An 18,770-nucleotide genomic window follows, 5' to 3' on the forward strand; every position below is an offset into this window, starting at 1 on the left:
GGTTGGTGAGACGGGGACGGGGCGGTGACGGGGATGGTGAGACGGGGACGGGGCGGTGACGGGGACCAATTTTTTCACCGTGTCATTCTCTACTTTGAATTACTAATCTAAAATTTGAAAAGGTTAAAAAATTTTTCACTCTTCTCATTCTGCTTAATTTACTAAAAACTGAACTGTTCATAAACTATTACTACTACTATTTATTTGTAAAGCACCACCAGAAGCAAGCAATGCTGCACATTAAACCAACGGTTGGCTCGGGGGCCCGTTCAAGCTGGACTTCAGTTTTGACTGTTTTGATTTTATTTTCACTTCTTTTTAGTTTATGATATATTTTTTAATCTCACTTATTGTTTTACCACTTATTTTGTTTAATTTTATCATTCAAATTTCGTTTAAATTTCCCCAGAATTCTATTGCTTCAACGGTTCTCCCTCTGCATCTATTCTTATCTCCCCTCTTTTTAACCTTTCAAATTCCTTTAGATCATTGTAATCTTATTAGTATGTTTATTTTCTTATTTTTCTCCTCTATCTCTATTTTCTTTCTTTATTACTCTTCTAATTGTCATTTTTCCTGGTACTTTAGTTAGACTGTGAGCCTTCGGGACAGTAAGGGAATTTCTAAGTACCTATCTTACTTATAATTTTAATGCACCAATATATTCATTGTAACTCGTTCTGGCTCTTTTGGGAGGAAGGGCTAAAAAAATCGAATAAATAAATTATACACATCAAGCAAAGACTTCGAGTTTCAGTATCACAATTTGATAAAGAAACCAATCTGGTTTTGATTAAAGAAGACATTTTTCTCTAAAAATTTAACAGATTGCTCATATACTATTTTTTTCAATAACCTTTGATTTTATATCCCAGTTTCATCTCTTCTATTTCTTTCTATCAAATCAGGGTCTAAAGAGTCACTTTTTATCAAAGGCCTAACCACAGCTTTTTTCAAGAGATCAGGAACTTTACCCTTGCTCAAAGATTTATTAATTGTAGTAGAGGCATCTATTGTGATAGCATTCTGCACATTTAAAAAAAATTTTTTATTCATTTATACAAATTTTACAAGTACAACAACTTATTCCAGAAAAACAGAATTCTATCTCACCATAATCAAATTTTGAGAAACAAAGAAAAAAAAAAAAAAGAAACAGAAAATTAATATAATAGTAGATTTAGATTCTTCCTTAGATCCCCATTACAAATTTTTTTTTTTTTTGGGGGGGGGAGTTTAAGAAAATTAAGAGAGAATAAAGTCGCAACATTAATTAAAGGTATTGGTTTAAATGGCTAAATCCTCAAAATATTATTCTGTAGTTCCAACCACTCAACCGGTTAACCCCTTGAAATCCAGAAAGAATCTTAGATGCTCAGGTAGGAAAAAGACATATTTTAAACCCAAATATCTAATAACACATTTGCAGGGATAAGCTAGTAAAAAGGTGGCGCCCTATTTAAGAACATAAGAATAGCTTTACTGGGTCAGACCAATGGTCCATCAAGCCCAGTAGCCCGTTCTCACGGTGGCCAATTCAGGTCACTAGTACCTGGCCAAAACCCAAGGAATAGCAACATTCCATGCTACTGATCTAGGGCAAGCAGTGGCTTCCCCATGTCTTTCTCAATAACATACTATGTACTTTTCCTCCAGGAACTTATCCACACCTTTCTTAAAACCAGCTACGCTATCTACTCTTACCACATCCTTTGGCAACGCATTCCAGAGCTTTTGAAAGTATTTTCCTGTAACTTCAACTAGTGTCCCCTAGTCTTTGTAATTTTTGACGGAGTGAAAAATCGATCCCGTTCTACTCCAACTCAGGATTTTGTAGACTTCAATCATATCTCTCAACAGCCGTCTCTTTTCCAAGCGAAAGAACCCTAACCGTTTTAGACTTTCCTCATATGAGAAGAGTTCCATCCCCTTTTATCATCTTGGTCACTCTTTTATGAACCTTTTCTAGTGCCACTATATCTTTCTTGAGATAAGGTGACCAGAATTGAACGCAATACTCCAGATGAGGTCGCACTATGGAGCAATACAGGGGTATTATAACATTCTTAGTCTTGTTAACCATCCCTTTTTTAATAATTGTTAGCATCCTGTTTGCTTTTTTGTCCGCCACTGCTGCACATTGGGCAGTAGGTTTCCTCGTATTGTCTACATAACATTACATCGTACTCATAAACCGCATAACTGTAAGTTCAATGCGGTGAACAAAAGATTAAAAATAACCTAACCTAAGTATGATTTAAATTAGTTCGCTAAATATTTTGAAAAAAAGATGAGTTTTCAATTGAGTTCTAAAGTGCTTGTAAGAGCAAGCACTATGCCAACAGTGGCCTAAATTCCCTGTCATAGAAAGAAGCCTGAAATGCTAGTGTATGTTCCAAGGATTTCTTGCTCTTACAACCTTGAGCAGATGGAAAATTAAACAATGCATGTGATTCTATCTATGTTTATGGAATGCTGAGAAATCTATTGGTCATATAGTTTGGAGCAATACCATACGCAATTTTGTAACAAAGACAACCCAGCTTAAACAAAACATGCACCTCCACTGGAAGCCAATGCAACTCACGGTAGAAAGGAGTCACATGATCATATTTCTTTAGACCATAAATTAATTTGACCCCAATATTTTGAATCAGTCTAAGACTAGCCATCGTTTTCTTGGTACATGTCAAATAGACACTGTTACAATAGTCGAGAAGACTTAGAAGTAACGACTGAACTAAAAGTTTAAAGACCGGAAACTCAAAATATGATTTTATGATACGCAGCTTCCACAATGTGTAATAACCCTTTTGCACCACAGCATCTACTTGCTTTATCATGGTCAAGTGTTGATCTATAACTCCCCCCAATATTTTAATCGTTGGATTGATCTTATAGAGTGTTGGGCGCTAACTCCCAAGGTGGACCCTAGCATCCTGTAACTGTGATTCAGGTTATTCTTCCCAATGTGCATCACTTTGCATTTGTCCACATTAAATTTCATCTGCCATTTGGACGTCCAGTCTTCCAATTTCCTAAGGTCTGACTGCAATTTTTCACAATCCGCATGCGTTTTAACAACTTTGAACAGTTTAGTGTCATCTGCAAATTTAATCACCTCACTCGTCGTTCCAATTTCCAGATCATTTATAAATAAGTTAAATAGCACCAGTCTCAGTACAGACCCCTGCGGCACTCCACTGTTTACTCTCCTCCATTGAGAAAAATGACCATTTAACCCTACCCTCTGTTTTCTATCCAATAACCAATTCCTAATCCACAACTGAACTTTGCCATCTTAAACTTAACAGACCAATGTGCTTTGGTTTTGGGGACTATAACATGTACCATGCTTTGGTTTGGTGATTATAATTCGCTACCTGGTACTGGTCACCAGTGAGAACCTCAAAACTGAAAAAAATTCAAAAATACTAGGCATTACCCTTAATTCTTCTTTGAAGATCAGATCAACTCCCTGGTCAAAAAATTATTTTTCAGACTAAGGCAACTGAGGACAACAAGATCCCTTTTAAGCCAGGCTAATTTTAGAACTGTTGCACAAGCTATTTGCTCCCATACCTAGACTATTGTAATTCCTCCAGAATACCGTGACTAGATTAATTTTCAGAGTAAACAAATTCGAGAGGGCTAGCCCATTGTTGGGAGAATTACACTGGCTACCAATCAAAAAAAAAAAAAGGATTCTTTTCAAGATTGCCAGCATGTTCTATAAAGCAATTTATGGTGAAAATTCTTGTGAACTAGTATCAGACATCAAGATTCCTCATTCCTTCCATAACGCAAGAAAGACACAATGCCTTAAGCTGACCTTTCCCTCCCCTCATCATGTTTAACAAACTATTCGAGACCATCTTTGAATTCCTGTGCTCCAAAGTCTGGAATAGCCTACTCTTTTCTCCTTATAATGACTAATTGCTATGTTTATTAAAATCTTTATGTACAGCATATACAGCTAATATACTCTCTAGAATCTATTTGTTAAAAGTAATAACTGATCCCAAATCTTATTGTAAGCTGCAATGATTCCATGTTGAAAATTGCAGGATATAAGAAAATATATTGTATAGTATGGTATATGACACACTATTTGATTAATTTCAAGATATACTATAGAGAGAGAGATTATTCACACTGATACCCTTTGGTATAAGAAGTTAATAATGTGCACTTGTTGGGCATAACTTGCACATATTCAGCATGTCTTATAGGATCAAATGTTGCAAGACAGACGACTCCTTTTATAATATTTATTTTGCTTCAATAAAAGACAACTAGGAGGGGAGTTTTGTATTCATATATTGTTGCATTCACTATATTGGAGAGTTCTTTATATTGTAGATTTGTTTTGCTCCCCATACATTTTTAGATTTCTGTAGAGGAGAATTTATGGAATAAAGACAATTTTTTTCTGAGACCCATAGGCTGGGGTGTATAAAATAAGATAGGAAAGAGGGAATTTAAGCTATTAAAGAAAATCTTGAAGTTAGACAGTAAAATCATCATTTTGGTTATGAGATTAAGATAGACATTTTCTGAGTCAATAAAATTTGAAGATAGCAAAAAGAGGCAAGACCAAGTCCTTTCTGCTCATCAACATTTTGATATGAATGTGTAATTAAGTACTTCAACACTACTTAGCTCCTGAAATTCAAAGCACAAGTACCTGAGAAACTGGCACCGGAGTGCTTGTTGGGGGCAGAGTTGCAGCATTTACCTCCACATCAAGTTCCTATAAAGAAAGTATGTGATGCTGTAATTAAATCACGTAAATCTTTACAAAAAAGAAAAAGGCCACATCAGACCATCATGCAGAATAAAAAGTATTAAATATTTAACTGTAATTGTGAAATGCGAAATAGATATCTTTCTGAACTGCAAATCTAAGCTTTGAAATTTGATTGCAGACTTTACAGGTAATACAGTCTATAGTTGGCTAACTGTTTTAATCCTTGGGGAGAGTGTTTGACCTTGAAGGAATAAGAACCTATTCCAAATACTGTAAATAAACGGACATTAGTTAGCGCTCTCAGAATGTAAACGAGATATTTTGAGCTCAGGCAGCAACTCATAGGTGACCAGCATCAGACATGAGTCCTAAGTACAAACTATGCAATTCAAGTGCTAAATAAATCAAGGTCAAACAGTCACACCGGGGAGAAAAATTATTATAAACTAAACTATATAGACTCCCAAGAATCCACCCTATCTATTCTTAGTAACGATTGGAATATAAAGTGCAAGGTGCTAATGTTTCAAGCTAATGAAATTAATAAGAATTACAAGCTAAGATAAAGAAACCCCTCAAAGTGCCCTTAAAATTGCATAATATTACATAAGTTAACTCTAAAGTGCATAAGAATATTTGAAAAATTCTTGAGGAACATAGAGTAATAAATATAAACATAGAATAATACATATGAAAACCCCCAAATCATCAAAAATTCAAAGAAAAACATATAAATATCCAAAAACACACATTTGATTAAGCTAAAAATAGTGCTAAGAATAATATATAAATAGTAGAAGAGTAAAAGGGTCCTATAAAAAGTTCATATTTCCTCATAACAATTCATATATTACTCATAACAGTTCAAAAACCACTTCATTCATAGAACATTTTTATCAAGAACCCTAATGCACAGAAGAGTACTTAAGATTATTTCTCTCAGTAGGTTACTAGAAAAGGAGAAAAGATTATTTCTCTCAGTAGGTTACTGAGAAATACTCTTTTGTCCTTTTCTAGTTTCCACCCTAGACGATTGAAGGCTGCCATTCCCATTGGACAATTTTTACGTATCAGGCGGATCTGTACTTCAGATGATGAATTTAAGCAAGAAGCCAAACTTCTACAAAAGAGATTCTTGGCCAGAGGTTACCCTAGAAATGTTATCAACAAAGCTTATCTCAGGGCATGACATGCAAATCGGGACTTAATGCTGACTGGTACTAATAGAGAAGTTTCTACCAACCAAATTTGTGTATTATCTCATTCTACTTAGTCTTCAGCAGTTGCTGCTAGTATTAGATCCCACTGACATGTTTTACAGCTTCATCAGGTTTTTCAAGAAAATCCTTGCATTGCCTTTACCCAAAGCTAGAACCTTTCTGAACATTTGGTCCCCTCTGATTTTCAAGTGAAACTTGTCCTTTTGATCACTCTCTCCTCAACAATGAATTTCCTGTCCTATTAATTCTCTTTCTTCCTCCCCTCTTAAAGTCAATTCAATTGTTACCTTTGCTTAATCTTCTGTAAACCACATAGAACTTCACGGTATTGCGGTATATAAGCTGTTATTATTATTATTAAGAAAACCTACCAACTTAGATCTAATACTACTTGTGAGTCCAAGCATGTGGTCTATGTGATTTCTTGTCCTTGTGGCTTAATATGGGTGGGGTGCACTATCCCCAGCATTAGGACTAGGCTAATTGAACATCGTAGCTGCTTGAAAACAGGCAAAACTACTGCCCCAATGGTTACCCACAATATTACCTACCAACATGATTTCTCACAATTAAAGTGGTGTATTTTGGAACAAGTTTCTCCAACCTTAAAGGTGACAAACAAACTTACCTTCTTGATGAGAAAACTTTTGGATTTTTTATCTCATTTTCCTAAGGGACTTAATGAAATGTAGACAGATACTTTACCATTTAATCCTTTTTCATTATTTTTTTCATTCTCTGGTGGCTTTTTCGGATTTTATTCAATCAATTTTATTGTTTTTTTTCATGTAATCAGTTTGAGTCTGTTGCGGCGCTTGTATAAAAATCTTGCCATTTTGTGCGCTGTTCTCGTTGGTTCTCCAAGGCGTTCTTAAACTCCTGAGATGCCATTACAAATTTTCAGCTCTTCTGCAGCGATTGTTTGATTGTTTCACGCTTTTGAAGATAGCGCTGACAGATTTGAAAAGTTTTCTGTCGCATGGTGAAATCAACTTAAGCATTCTCTGCTCCTGACGAAGACGACGAAACGGAGCTCTGTCGAGTGGTGACAGCATTTCCTACGTGGCAGTACTTTCTTTAAATCGAATCTATCTAAGTACTCCTCTGTGCATTACGGTTCTTGATAAAAATGTTCCACGAATGAAACGGTTTTATGAACTGTTATGAGCAATATATGAATTGTTATGAGGAAATATGAACTTTTTATAGGACCCTTTTACTCTTCTACTATTTATATATTATTCTTAGCACTATTTCTAGCTTAATCGAATGTGTGTTTTTGGATATTTATTTATATGTTTTTCTATGAATTTTTGATGATTTGGAAGGTTTTCATATGTATTATTCTATGTTTATATTTATTACTCTATGTTCCTCATGAATTTTTCAAATATTCTTGAGCTCTTTAAAATGTAATTAAACAATATTCAAATTTTTCTACCTGAATGTTATAATAACTAATGCTTATTTACCAAAAGACTCAAAGGAGAATAAGGAAGAGGAAGCTTTAGATTAAAGGCTGACCAAATTTCTGTTTCGGCATTGAATAGGCCCAAAAATCCACATTCAGTCATGCTTTAGTTTTGGCCAAAACTCCAGTACAATTTTAGCTAAAGCAAACTCCACATCTCCATGACTAGGGTTACCAGATTTTCCCAAAGAAAAATCCGGACCCATGGCCATGCCCCCAGGCCCACCCCATTCCGTCTGTCATACCCCATTCCGCCTCCTAGATGGCATCCACGCATATGTGGACGCAATGCAATGACATCCGCGCATGTGACATCACCACGTTACATTCACGCATGCGCAGATGTCCCTTCCCGACATGATTTTGACGGGAAGCTTTTCAAAACCCAGACAATGCGCCGGGTTTTGAAAAGCTGTCCGAACCCCCGGACATGTCTTTGAAAAGGACGACATGTCCAGGGAAATCCTGACGTCTGGTAACCCTATCCATGACCACTATGTGTGGCCACCGGCCAGCACCACAAGCCCTTCCCCCCTGTGTCAGGCTCCCGCTCCCCCAACATAATACCCCCCTCCCCCAGCCACCCCATTGCACTCCTCAGGTCTTCCTTCTAAAAACTTTGGTTACCTAATGGCCCAAACACTCTTGCCCATGCCAGTTCCAGTCTAAAAATGGCTGCAGATTCCTCCTGCAGCAGACTTGCAAGGGTGCTGTGAGAAGTTTCAGCAGCTATTTTGACTACAGATAGGGTTACCAAACATCCGGACTTACCCAGACATGTCCTCTTTTTAGAGGACTGTCCAAGAATCTATACAGTTTTTCTAAAACCCAGTAGTTTGTCCGGGTTTTGGACTCTCTCTGAGTTTACCCTAAATTTTTTCTTTTACCTTCAGGGAGGGCCCCAGGAGGAATGAGAAGGCAGTGGGAGTCACCAGTGAGCGGGAGCTGCATCAAACGCAATCCTGTTGTAGATACTGGTAGTCTGGTAGCAAGAGAGCTCCTGTTGCAACTTGTTGGAGGTTCGCTTGGTGCTGGCTGGAGGTGTAGCATATATGCATGCACGGAGGCCCTCCAGATGCAGCCCTGAGCTCAGGCAGAACTGGGGCTTTTCCTGTCACCTCCAGCCAGCACCAAACCAGCCTTCAGCAGCTCGCAACAGGAGCTCCTGTCTCTGGACCATCAGTTCTCACGACTGCGATTGATGTGGCTACCACCCATGGGTGACCCCCACTGCCACAAGGTACTCAACCCTCAGGGTGGGGGAGGGAGGGAGGAGAGCAGAGGCGAGGAGAGATGAGGCTGTGTGGCTCAGTTTGAGTGGGGGCAGGGCCAGGATGGGGCAGGTCTTCTTATTTTTGGAAATATGGTAACCCTAACAATAGAGCCAGCTGGGGAAGAAGTGAATGGGTATCACTACTTCCTCAGAAAAGCTTCTAGACCACTATAGCCTTTGAAAGTTAGGCCCAGGAAGGGCCTTTGTGTGGGGAGAGGGCGAAGCTGTTGGGCTCCTAGGGAGGGCGGGTTTTCTGCAGGGAGGGAAGAGGGCAGGAAGGAGGAAAAGAAAAGGGCTTGCAAAAGACGGACGACAGTTTTATTTTCAGCCAAAACCACATTGGCCATGGATTTGATTTCCTTTACCCTTTACTTTATTTGATTAAGCCTCCTAATTCTCCGGATAGCCTAGATGTCTCAATGATTAACAAAAGAGCTACTTTATCAATCATTTTACCATTATAGGAACGAAAGCGGTTATTTTAAAAGCTTACTTTTCTAAGAAAGGTGTGCCTTTTTGTGTACAATCTGTTCCCAGATGTTGATAGACCAACTCAAATACATTTCCTGGATCCAGCTCATCTTGAAAACTTTTTGGTGGGAAAATTAACCCTTCAGAATCAAAAGTCAGATGAGCAATTACGTAGTACTTTGTGTGATTTTTTTTCTGAGCATATTGAGCTATTAGACTTATAATATACTAGAATTTATGATTTATAATTTTTATGTTTTGTCTTTGATAACAGAATTTTGTTCTGCTCCCAATGATATGGGCTTGCTGCACGTTTTGGTGATTACGTATTGTTGTATAAGTTTTCTTGCATCTTCTCAAATTTTCCTGTATATATTTTTGAAATGCTTAAGAAAGATTGGGATTGTTAAAGTATTTCAATAGATCTCTTCCAATTGTGAATATTTTGTATTTTAAAGCAGTGTTTGTCAAACTTTTGACACCTATGGACCGACGTAAACAAAATAATTATTTTGTGGACCGGCACCGGTCCGTGGACCAGCAGTTGAAGAACACTGGGCTAAGTCGTGGGCCAGACCCCGCCCATCTCCACTACCACCATTTTTTCCATTCATTTTTCATATATACATACACACAAAATATAATCATATTAACACCACCTAATGGTTAACCACAAAATTAAACTACACAAAGCACACTGTATGCATCTCAATATTCATTCCTACCAGAACACAGATAACCCCATGCAAATATGGGACCAAAAACTAAAAGTACTAATATATACAAACAAACTCTAAGATGCAAGACTCTGCATACAGTACAACCCCAAAGAAATAAAAACAAATGCATTTCTTCCTGAACAGTGCAAAATACAGACAGCAGATGTAATCAATCATTAAATTAACAAATAAAATTATTCCCCCCCTACTGCTGTTGTCTCCCTCCCTCCATACTGTGCCTTGCCTTCTGGCCTGCCCCCTGGTGTTATCTTCGGGCCGGCTCCCTCTTCCTCAGTGCTGCAGTGCACAAAGCCATGGGCAGCGGCTCCTCGCGCCTCATCTGGAAGCCTTTCCTATGACATTGCGACGTCAGAAAGAAGGCTTCCAGTTTAGGCACAGGACACGCGTAGGAGCCTCTGCCCATGGCTTTGTGCACTGCAGCACTGAGGAAGAAGTAGCCGGCCCGAAGACAATGCCACATCGCTTACACCGTGGACCAGCAGCTGAAGAGCACTGTCTGGGGCCCAATGCAGACTGGTAGGAAATATCTGCGGACCGGCGGTTGAAGAACAATGTTTTAAAGCATTATGTTTACATTCTTTTGTATGTTGTGAAGAACTGAAAAATTTGTAATTGCTAATTCTTGTAAGAAATACTCCTATATTTTCATGAATGTAAAATTATTAGTATTAAAAATTTCTTCAAGCTATCAATACCTTAACGATGTTTGTTTCTTCTTTATCATGATCATCTGTATCAAGGATAGTGGTCTCTTCATTTGTATCATGCTGTAAAAAAAAATAGCAAAATTTTAATGTTGAAATCATTAAATGATAAAAACTAGAAAACAGATTTCTGCTATAAGCACTTAAAATTAATGGATCTTAATGTAGCACAGCAATTGTTTTCAACTCTGGTCTTCATGGCCTACAAAACAGGTTTAGCTTTTAGATTATTCACAATAATTAGTACATCTAAGAATCAAACCAATATTCATGGATTAAATTATGAACAAAGCCCTGAGAGAGAATGAGCATGAAGGAGCAGAGATATAATAAGCAGGTGAAAGATACTATGGAAAAAGTTGCTGTGGATGGGCAGACTGGATGGGCCATTTGGCCTTTATCTGCCATCATATTTCTCTGTTTTTATATTAATCAGGCAGGAAGGGACTAGGATACATTAGTTGACACAACTGGTAATGTGTATATATTCTGTAGCAGCAGGAAAAAAAATGGACAAGTTGGTGTGCATTAATCACTTTAGAGAAGTACTAAATTTAACTTTTGTAATATATCGTATTTTTCACTCCATAAGACACACTTTTTCTCTCCAAAAACTGGATGGAAATGTAGGTGCGTCTTATGGAACAAATACCGCCCCACCTTTTTTTTTTTTTTTTTTTAAATTCTTGTGGTCCAGCGCTGTATCGAAAGGAGCTTTCCGTGCTCCTGCCCCTCCCTCGCTGGATGGCTGCCTCATCTCTTGCGGCAGAGCAGCACACTTGGCAGGCGCGAGCTTTGCACTCTCCTGCCTGGTCCCGTACCGCTCCCTGTCAGTTCTCACGGGACTCGCGAGAACTGACAGCAGCCATTCAGGGAGCGGCGCGGGACCAGGCAGAAGCACGCAAAGCTTGCGCCTGCCTTGTGTGCTGCTCTGCTGCAAAAGATGAGGAGGCAGCTGTCCAGTGAGGGAGGGGCAGGAGCATGGAAAGCTGTGGGGGGGGGGCTGCGTACCACTAGACCTGCCCTGTGCCCTGTCCCGGCCTATCACTAGACCCCAGAGGGGGGGACAGAGTAGGGCGGTGGGACAGGGTACACCATTTAGTTCAGATTTTTTTCTCCTCTACGTGTAGGTGTTTCTTATGGTCAGGTGCGCCTTAGAGAGCGAAAAATACGGTACCTATAAGCTTCTCAACTAATCTGAAAAATGATCTTCATATTTTAAAGCATATAGCTTATAAAGGGAAAGTTGCAAGCTTCCCAAAGAAGAATATTAAAAAAAAAAAAAAAAAAAGAAAGATGATTGCATACAAATATCAGTGGACAACACAGAGTTTGAAGGTGTTGGTTTCACAACCACATCAAGCCAAGGGAAAACAGATCAACAAGGTCAGAAGAATAAATGTCTTACTCAGAATAGTAAAATTATGGAACAATTTGCAAATAGAGATGGTCATAGCGATAATACTACCTGTCAAAGGAAAACTGGAAAGGTTTTGGGAAAGTGGAATTTTGGGTATGATCTGGTTTATTTCTAAAAAGTACTGACAAAAAATTATCCACCCACCCCTTTACAAAATCGCACTAGCGTTTTTAGCACTGGCCACAGCAGTAACAGCTTCGATACTCATAGGAATTTTATGAGCGTCTGAGATGTAACCACCGCGATCAGCGTTAAAAACGCCAGTGCGATTTTGTAAAGGGAGGTAAAATTATATTTGTAGCTGGGGAAACCTTTCCTTATTGTTTTATTTAATCATTTAGAGGTGGAACTAAGGTATATGAAACCAGAATTCCATCTGCCATATAAAGATTTAAACAAAAACTTAAAAAGGAGGCAATAAATGGAATAGCAGAACTTTGAATCAACTGCAATAATGTAGAACTGAAATAAAGAAATATGCTATGAAGTTACTTTTGTTTTCATTTTCTTAGCTGACTCCACTCCTGCCAATTCTGCACACCTTTTTAAACCAGGTCTTGCTGAGCTATTTTCTGTCTCTCTATTTACTGTCTCCTCCTAAAATTAAGTGTAAAAAATAAAAATAGTTATTTTTCTTATATACATAGATTAGTCTATTCTCTCAAGGGAACTGAGAAATACTTTCCCCTTATTATGCTATATTATGTCATTGATTTTTCAATTTGCAATTTTGCAAACTATAAACCAATTGCCAGACCTCTGCTTTGAAAAAAAAAAAATAAAGTACTTAGTTAACTTTTATTTGTGATATTCAAGAGTTGTCCTAACATTAACCTTTTTAAGTTTTATAGTTTCCAAAAAGTGCTAAAAGTTAGAATGATTAATTGCTAACACCACAACACATTCTTAGGTAGGCAGTTTACAACTGAAACTGGTTTCTCATTCACAAATACATCTTATGGCTCTATGATTAGAGAATAGTTAGGGATTTTCAGACTCCCATACTGACAAACATGGTACAGTGTACTCAAAACAATGCTAAACTCTAGACTTACTAATATCAGAGATTAAAAGTGCTTCCTGAATAGTCTCTATTCAGTAACAGTGAAACAAACTTCAGGATACATTTTGGGCAACACCACACTGTGGTAAGAAAGGAGAAATTAGGTTTTTACCTGATAATTTTCTTTCACCTCCAGACTGGCATAGAAACAGATGGATTTATACTCCTTTGCCAGCAGGTGGAGACTGAGACATTGACTTTTGGCTGTAGTACAGTGGTGCCTCACACAACGAACTTAATTGGTTCCAGGAGCAAGTTTGTTATGCGAAAAGTTCGTTATGTGAAACGCGTTTTCCCATAACAATACATGTTAAAAAAAATAATTCGTTCTGTAGCATAAAATATGCTAAGATGACATAAAAAAAGATAAATTTTTTGTTATTATTTTTATTTAGATACATCTAAAAACATAATTGTTTTTTAAAACAACACACATTTTTTAAATTTAAAGACAGATTAAGTAGAGTCTAATTTTACAGTGAGAGAGGGCAGAGTCTCAGCGGCAAAAACTGGGACTGTTCATTTTTTTTTTTTTTTCTAGCATCGGGGAAGCGGCGAGAGTAGCTCCGCCCCCCCCAACGCATCAGCAGTAGGCGCCGGGCCCCTGCGAGCCAACGGTCCGCCACTGCACAGGGAGCCAGGCGGAGAGAGGGCAGTTAAGCGCAGTGCCTGCGCGGAAGGATGCAGCTCGGGCGACTTCGTTGTGTGAAACGAAGTTCGTTGTAGGAAGCAAGACATGAAGTTCGTTGTGCGCAGCGTTCGCTGTGCGAGGCGTTCGTTATGCGAGGCACCACTGTATAAGTGGGCTGTGCAGTCCCATCTACAATCAGTCTGACGAACAGCCAAGCACCAACCAACTAAGTACTTAACTGTGAACTATAAACACCAATGTCACTCCCAGAAGGAGCATATCAAGTAATTGGACAGGGAAAACACTATTGCATATTGATTAGAATAAGAACCTTCAAAAACGTCCCCACAGCTTGCCAGCTAAGCCAGACGAACCAAACGCCGCTGCTCTTATTGAACTCCCCAACAACCCCAACAAAAAGACACCGCAGAAAAAAAACCATATTCTTCACGAAAAGACACCAAATAAAAACGACAGGGTGGAGTATGCTGGTCTGGAGGAACTAAAAGAAAGAAAATTAGCAGGTAAGAACCTAATTTCTCTTTCATTACCGTCCCTCCAGACCAGCACAGAAACAGATGGGACATACCAAAGCAGTTCCCATCATGGGTGGGACCCTTGAAGGGCCGCCATAAACACATGCTCACCGAACACCGAATCCCAAGAATGGAGAGAAGACCAAACCACATTTAGAAGTAATGACTCTCAGTGTGGTTTGGTGGAGTCCCAGAGCTTTAGAAATGGCTTTGTGAACCTTTCCAGATACATATTTCAACAAATATTTCCTCTGATCGTGGCATAGTGTTCTTGGAGAAACTCTGTGGTGACTGCTTCACTCAAGATAATTTTCAATATATAGTGAGGTTTCAATGCTACATGACTAGCTAAAATCAAGCCTGACTGTACACAATCAGCTGAATCTAATATCAATTAAATTTGGTTAATTGAATAACTAGGGGGCGGGGCAGTTTTTTGTATGGGTGGTAAGCGGTTTGGATAACTTTGTTCCTTAAATAAAGGACATAATTTATCTTAATTTGTGTTAACACTACTGGCATGAAGAAAAAAAAATGTGTGGCACTAGAAATAAAGGTGAACTAATACAATTGATACCTTTTTATTAGCCTGTGTTTATTATCAGCTTTCAAGAGCTATGCTGCTTTCTTTTAAACATTTGTATGCACACATTTTTCTACAGCAGACCGTTCCAACAATGGACTGATATAGAAAAAACAGGCAGCAGACTACCAAAGATGAGGATAGAATAATCACTTGATTTACAAATATGATAAAATTTTTTGGTGAAACCTGCATCACGGACACAAACACGGGATATCTGATAGTGGACTTAAGACCAACTTTGTAGCATGGTACTATCACACAAATTGCAACAAAATCAACTTCCTGATACGGATCATGTTACATTCAACTTGTCCTCTTCCAGCCTAGTACAGCACATAATCGTAAGAGAGGAACAGCTTCCCCAGGAACAACAGCTTAAGAGAGAACCTCTATACTAATAAACAGAAGCAGTACTTAAGAGCCATGACAGCTCACACCAGTGTCATAAAGGTCTCTGCTAATATAGCTACATTCTCAGCTGGAAATAGATCAGGATTTGCTACATCCTTCTTTTTTACCTTTGTCCAGTCATTCCAGAGAAAAAAAAAAAAAAAAAAAGTCTACTTCACGGCCTCACTTAATTATAAGAGCTGTGGAAGAATTCTTAAAGGGCCAGTAGGAGTCTGTTAAGTCTACAGGGGTTTTTTGAATGCTGTAACTCTCCCTGTATAGGTCTGCTGGCCTCCTGATAGAGCTTCCTGAAGCACTGCCTGCCTGTTGGCTCCTCCCCCTGAACACCAGGTCATACGATCACACCGTTAAGCACACCAGAAACATTAGCCCCAAGCACTATGTATTTGGCGCAGGGTCGATAAACCCAGGAAAATATTGGTGTGCGTCTCCCCCTGCTAAGGCCTAATATGTGCTTTCATACTATTTCCTACTACTACTTATTTCTATAGCATTCATAGACATACGCAGCAAAGTACATCAAAACATAGAAGAAAGAGTCCCTACTCAAAAGAGCTTACAATCTAGTCAAGACAAACTGTTGTCATGGATTGCACACAGAACTTACTTATGGTAGGTAGTTTACTTATTTTGTGGCTTCATGCTACTTTTGCATGTTTCTCAGCAACAGTTCGTCCCTTCATCTTTTTCTAGGCCAGTATTCTGGGGACACTGCCCCATCCCCTTGCATTCCTGACAGTGTTTTCTCCCTCAGATTGTTCCTCTCTTGCTAAATCATCAACCAAAGCACCTCAATTTAAAGGCAAATATTCAAGCTGGTATTTTAAATCGTAGATCTTTACTATCTAAATATTTTCTGATCCGCAAACTACTTGAGGAAACTCTTGCTCTATTACTGAAACTTGGATAAAAAATGGGAGAACCACCTCTAACACTGCCTTCCACAAACCTCTGTTATTATCTGCTCCACAGTAGAAAGCTACATGGGAACAGGGATCCCATGGGGTTGGAGGCACCTCGAGGGGCTCAAATACCTTAGTGCGCCTCTTTTCCTGCCCTCCAGCCACACTCGCCCCTCTACAAACAACATGCAGCAATCCCATCACGCCACCCGTAGCCAACCCAGAAGCCTTATCTCCATCAGAACAGACATTATAGGGAAGGCTTCTGGGTTAGCCACATACAGCATGTAGGGCCCGCTGCCCTGCGAAGAAGTGTGGCAAGAAGGCAGGAAGGAGGCAGCTGACCTGGATGGCTCCGGTACACTGTTGTGAGAGGGGGGTACCAAGGTAGTTGAAGGAAAGGAAGGAAGGAGGGAGGGAGCGTGTGTGCGCTGGACCAGGGAAGGGAGAGAGAGAGGGCACTAACTTGGGACACAGAAGGGAGAAAGTGTGTTTGGATAAACGCGCTCCCTCCCTTCTGTGCCAGCATGTGTGACTCAAGAAACGCAACTGCTGCCTGCCAATCTTGGCAAAAGGGACCCCCGGCCACCTTCATAGGAAGTTCTCATATGACATAGCTTGGGTGTCCTCATCAGCTGGATATATTTTATATTTACATAAGAGGCTCTGGCAGAGACCTGTCTACAAAGTATGTATTCTTCCCAATTAATATTTCCAAATTATAAAGTATCTTTACTTATTTATAAATGGGCCTCTGCCAGAGCCTTTAATTCAGTAGCATAATTAAATGAAATAACTACTTCTGAAGTTTATAGGGACAGGCGGGGATGGATATGATTTCTGTCCCCATGCAACTCTACTCTACAGCCCTCCAAGCATGGCAGAGGAGTTGCCTTTTCTTTCATAACAGTTTAAACATTACTGAAATACATTCCCCTTTTACCTACCCTGAACTACTAATTGCTAGGATTCCCTACTGCTGAGGACACAATCCAATATTCTAATCTACTAATCTTAGGTGACTTGCAACATTCACATAGACAACCCTAGCAATCCCCAAGCCAGACAGTTCCTGAATTTCCTGACCTTGTGTCAGTGGGTATCTTTCCCAACTCACCTGGCAGGACACACCCTTGACCTAGTATTTACCCTGATTTTTCTCTTTGCCCCTCACTCTTTACTTCAGCCACACCGTCTTGATCGAATCGAACCTTAATCCGCTTTCAGATCACAGCCCATACTGTGGAATGCTTGCCCCATTCTTATTTCTATAGCGCTGCTAGACATATCTACTGGACCAGAAACCTTTCCAAGATTGACATGACTTTACTATCTCTGTCACTCTGCTCAGTCCCTGCTGATAAGACTCCAAATCTATTCATATCCAAGCAGAAATCTGGCAACAAATTAGCTCAACAATCGATAACATTGCTCCTCTTGCCATCATCTAACTCAACCCAAATGAAACTTTGGTATCAGCCCAAACTCCATTTGTCAAAGAAACAATATTGGAAGGCAGAAACAGTGCCGTACCAAGGGGGGGGAGGGCTGGGGGGGGTGCGGTCCGCCCCAGGTGCAACCGGACAGATCCAGAAAATTCTACCAGGCTGATCAGCCTGCCTCTCCCCGACGTCAATTCTGCCGTCGGAGAGGAAGTTCGGGCCAGCCAATTGTTGCCTAGCTGGGCGGAACTTCCTCTCCGATGGCAGAATTGACGTCAGGGAGAGGAATGCTGGTCAGTCCGACGTAGGGAAGGAGAGCTTGGGGCATGTTACCCGATGGTGGTGACTTGGGGAGATGTTCCGCGATGGCCGCGGCAATGGCTTGGGGGAGGGCAGGGAGAAAGAAAGAAAGGAGGCAGGCAGGGAGACAGAAGGAAAGAAGGAAAACAGAGAAAAAGAAAGGGGGCATGAAGAGAGAAAAAAAGAAAAGGAGGCAGGGAGAAAGAAAGGGCAGGGAGAGAGGAAGAAAAAGTTGGGGGAGGGAATGAGGTCTGGAGGAGAGGAAGCATACATCTACTTCCTGCTTTCTGTCATGAGCTTGGGAAGAGGGGCCCTAAAGTAGCAAAGAAAAAATAATCCAGAATAATGGTGTGGGTCACCATTGACCCCTGAGCCTTGCACTGAAGAACACTGCCCTAGGACAACCACAGACAATTGCCTGCCTCCTTTACAGAGAGTTCATCCTAAAGTAATATGACCTGAAAAAGAATTTGAATCAGACACAAAAGAATCTCTGAAATACAACTTGACCAAGAGTATACTACCTACCTAGAGCAACAGTTTCCATCAAGAAACCTTCATCTTAAGATATGAAAGCTCTGGTAATCTCATTCATGTTCAAAAAGGATCCCTTAGCTTCTGTCCAGGCTGCCTTGCTTCCTAGCAGGCAATTAACAAGGTCACTTCAGGAGAGACAACATAAGTATGCATGAGTGCAGGCAAGTTCAAAATGATCACCGTTCCCACTTTTTCGGAGAGGGGTATGCAGCTATGGAAGTATAGCACAGAATCCAATTCATCCAAAACAAAACCACCTAAAGCACCATACTCTTCATTCCCATAAGGGACTTTTCCTCAGTCCAGTGTTTGT

At 39.7% G+C, this 18,770-nt stretch overlaps 1 protein-coding gene across 5 annotated transcripts in view; it reads right to left on the reverse strand.

Annotated features, from left to right (window-relative positions):
- PAPOLA (poly(A) polymerase alpha) overlaps positions 1-18,770 on the reverse strand; it is a 365,046-nt gene that overhangs the window by 31,606 nt on the left and 314,670 nt on the right. For 4 of the 5 annotated variants that reach the window (XM_033951973.1, XM_033951971.1, XM_033951970.1 and 1 more), the window contains 3 exons: positions 12,542-12,646; positions 10,621-10,692; positions 4,688-4,753 (listed from right to left, as the gene is read on the reverse strand). In XM_033951973.1, the coding sequence (XP_033807864.1) occupies positions 4,688-4,753; positions 10,621-10,692; positions 12,542-12,646 (243 nt within the window). The remainder of the gene's footprint in view (positions 1-4,687; positions 4,754-10,620; positions 10,693-12,541; positions 12,647-18,770) is intronic. The other variant, XM_033951972.1, reaches the window with a different exon arrangement.

Source organism: Geotrypetes seraphini, chromosome 7 (genome assembly GCF_902459505.1).
Source record: "Geotrypetes seraphini chromosome 7, aGeoSer1.1, whole genome shotgun sequence".
NCBI classification, from domain to species: Eukaryota; Metazoa; Chordata; class Amphibia; order Gymnophiona; family Dermophiidae; genus Geotrypetes; species Geotrypetes seraphini.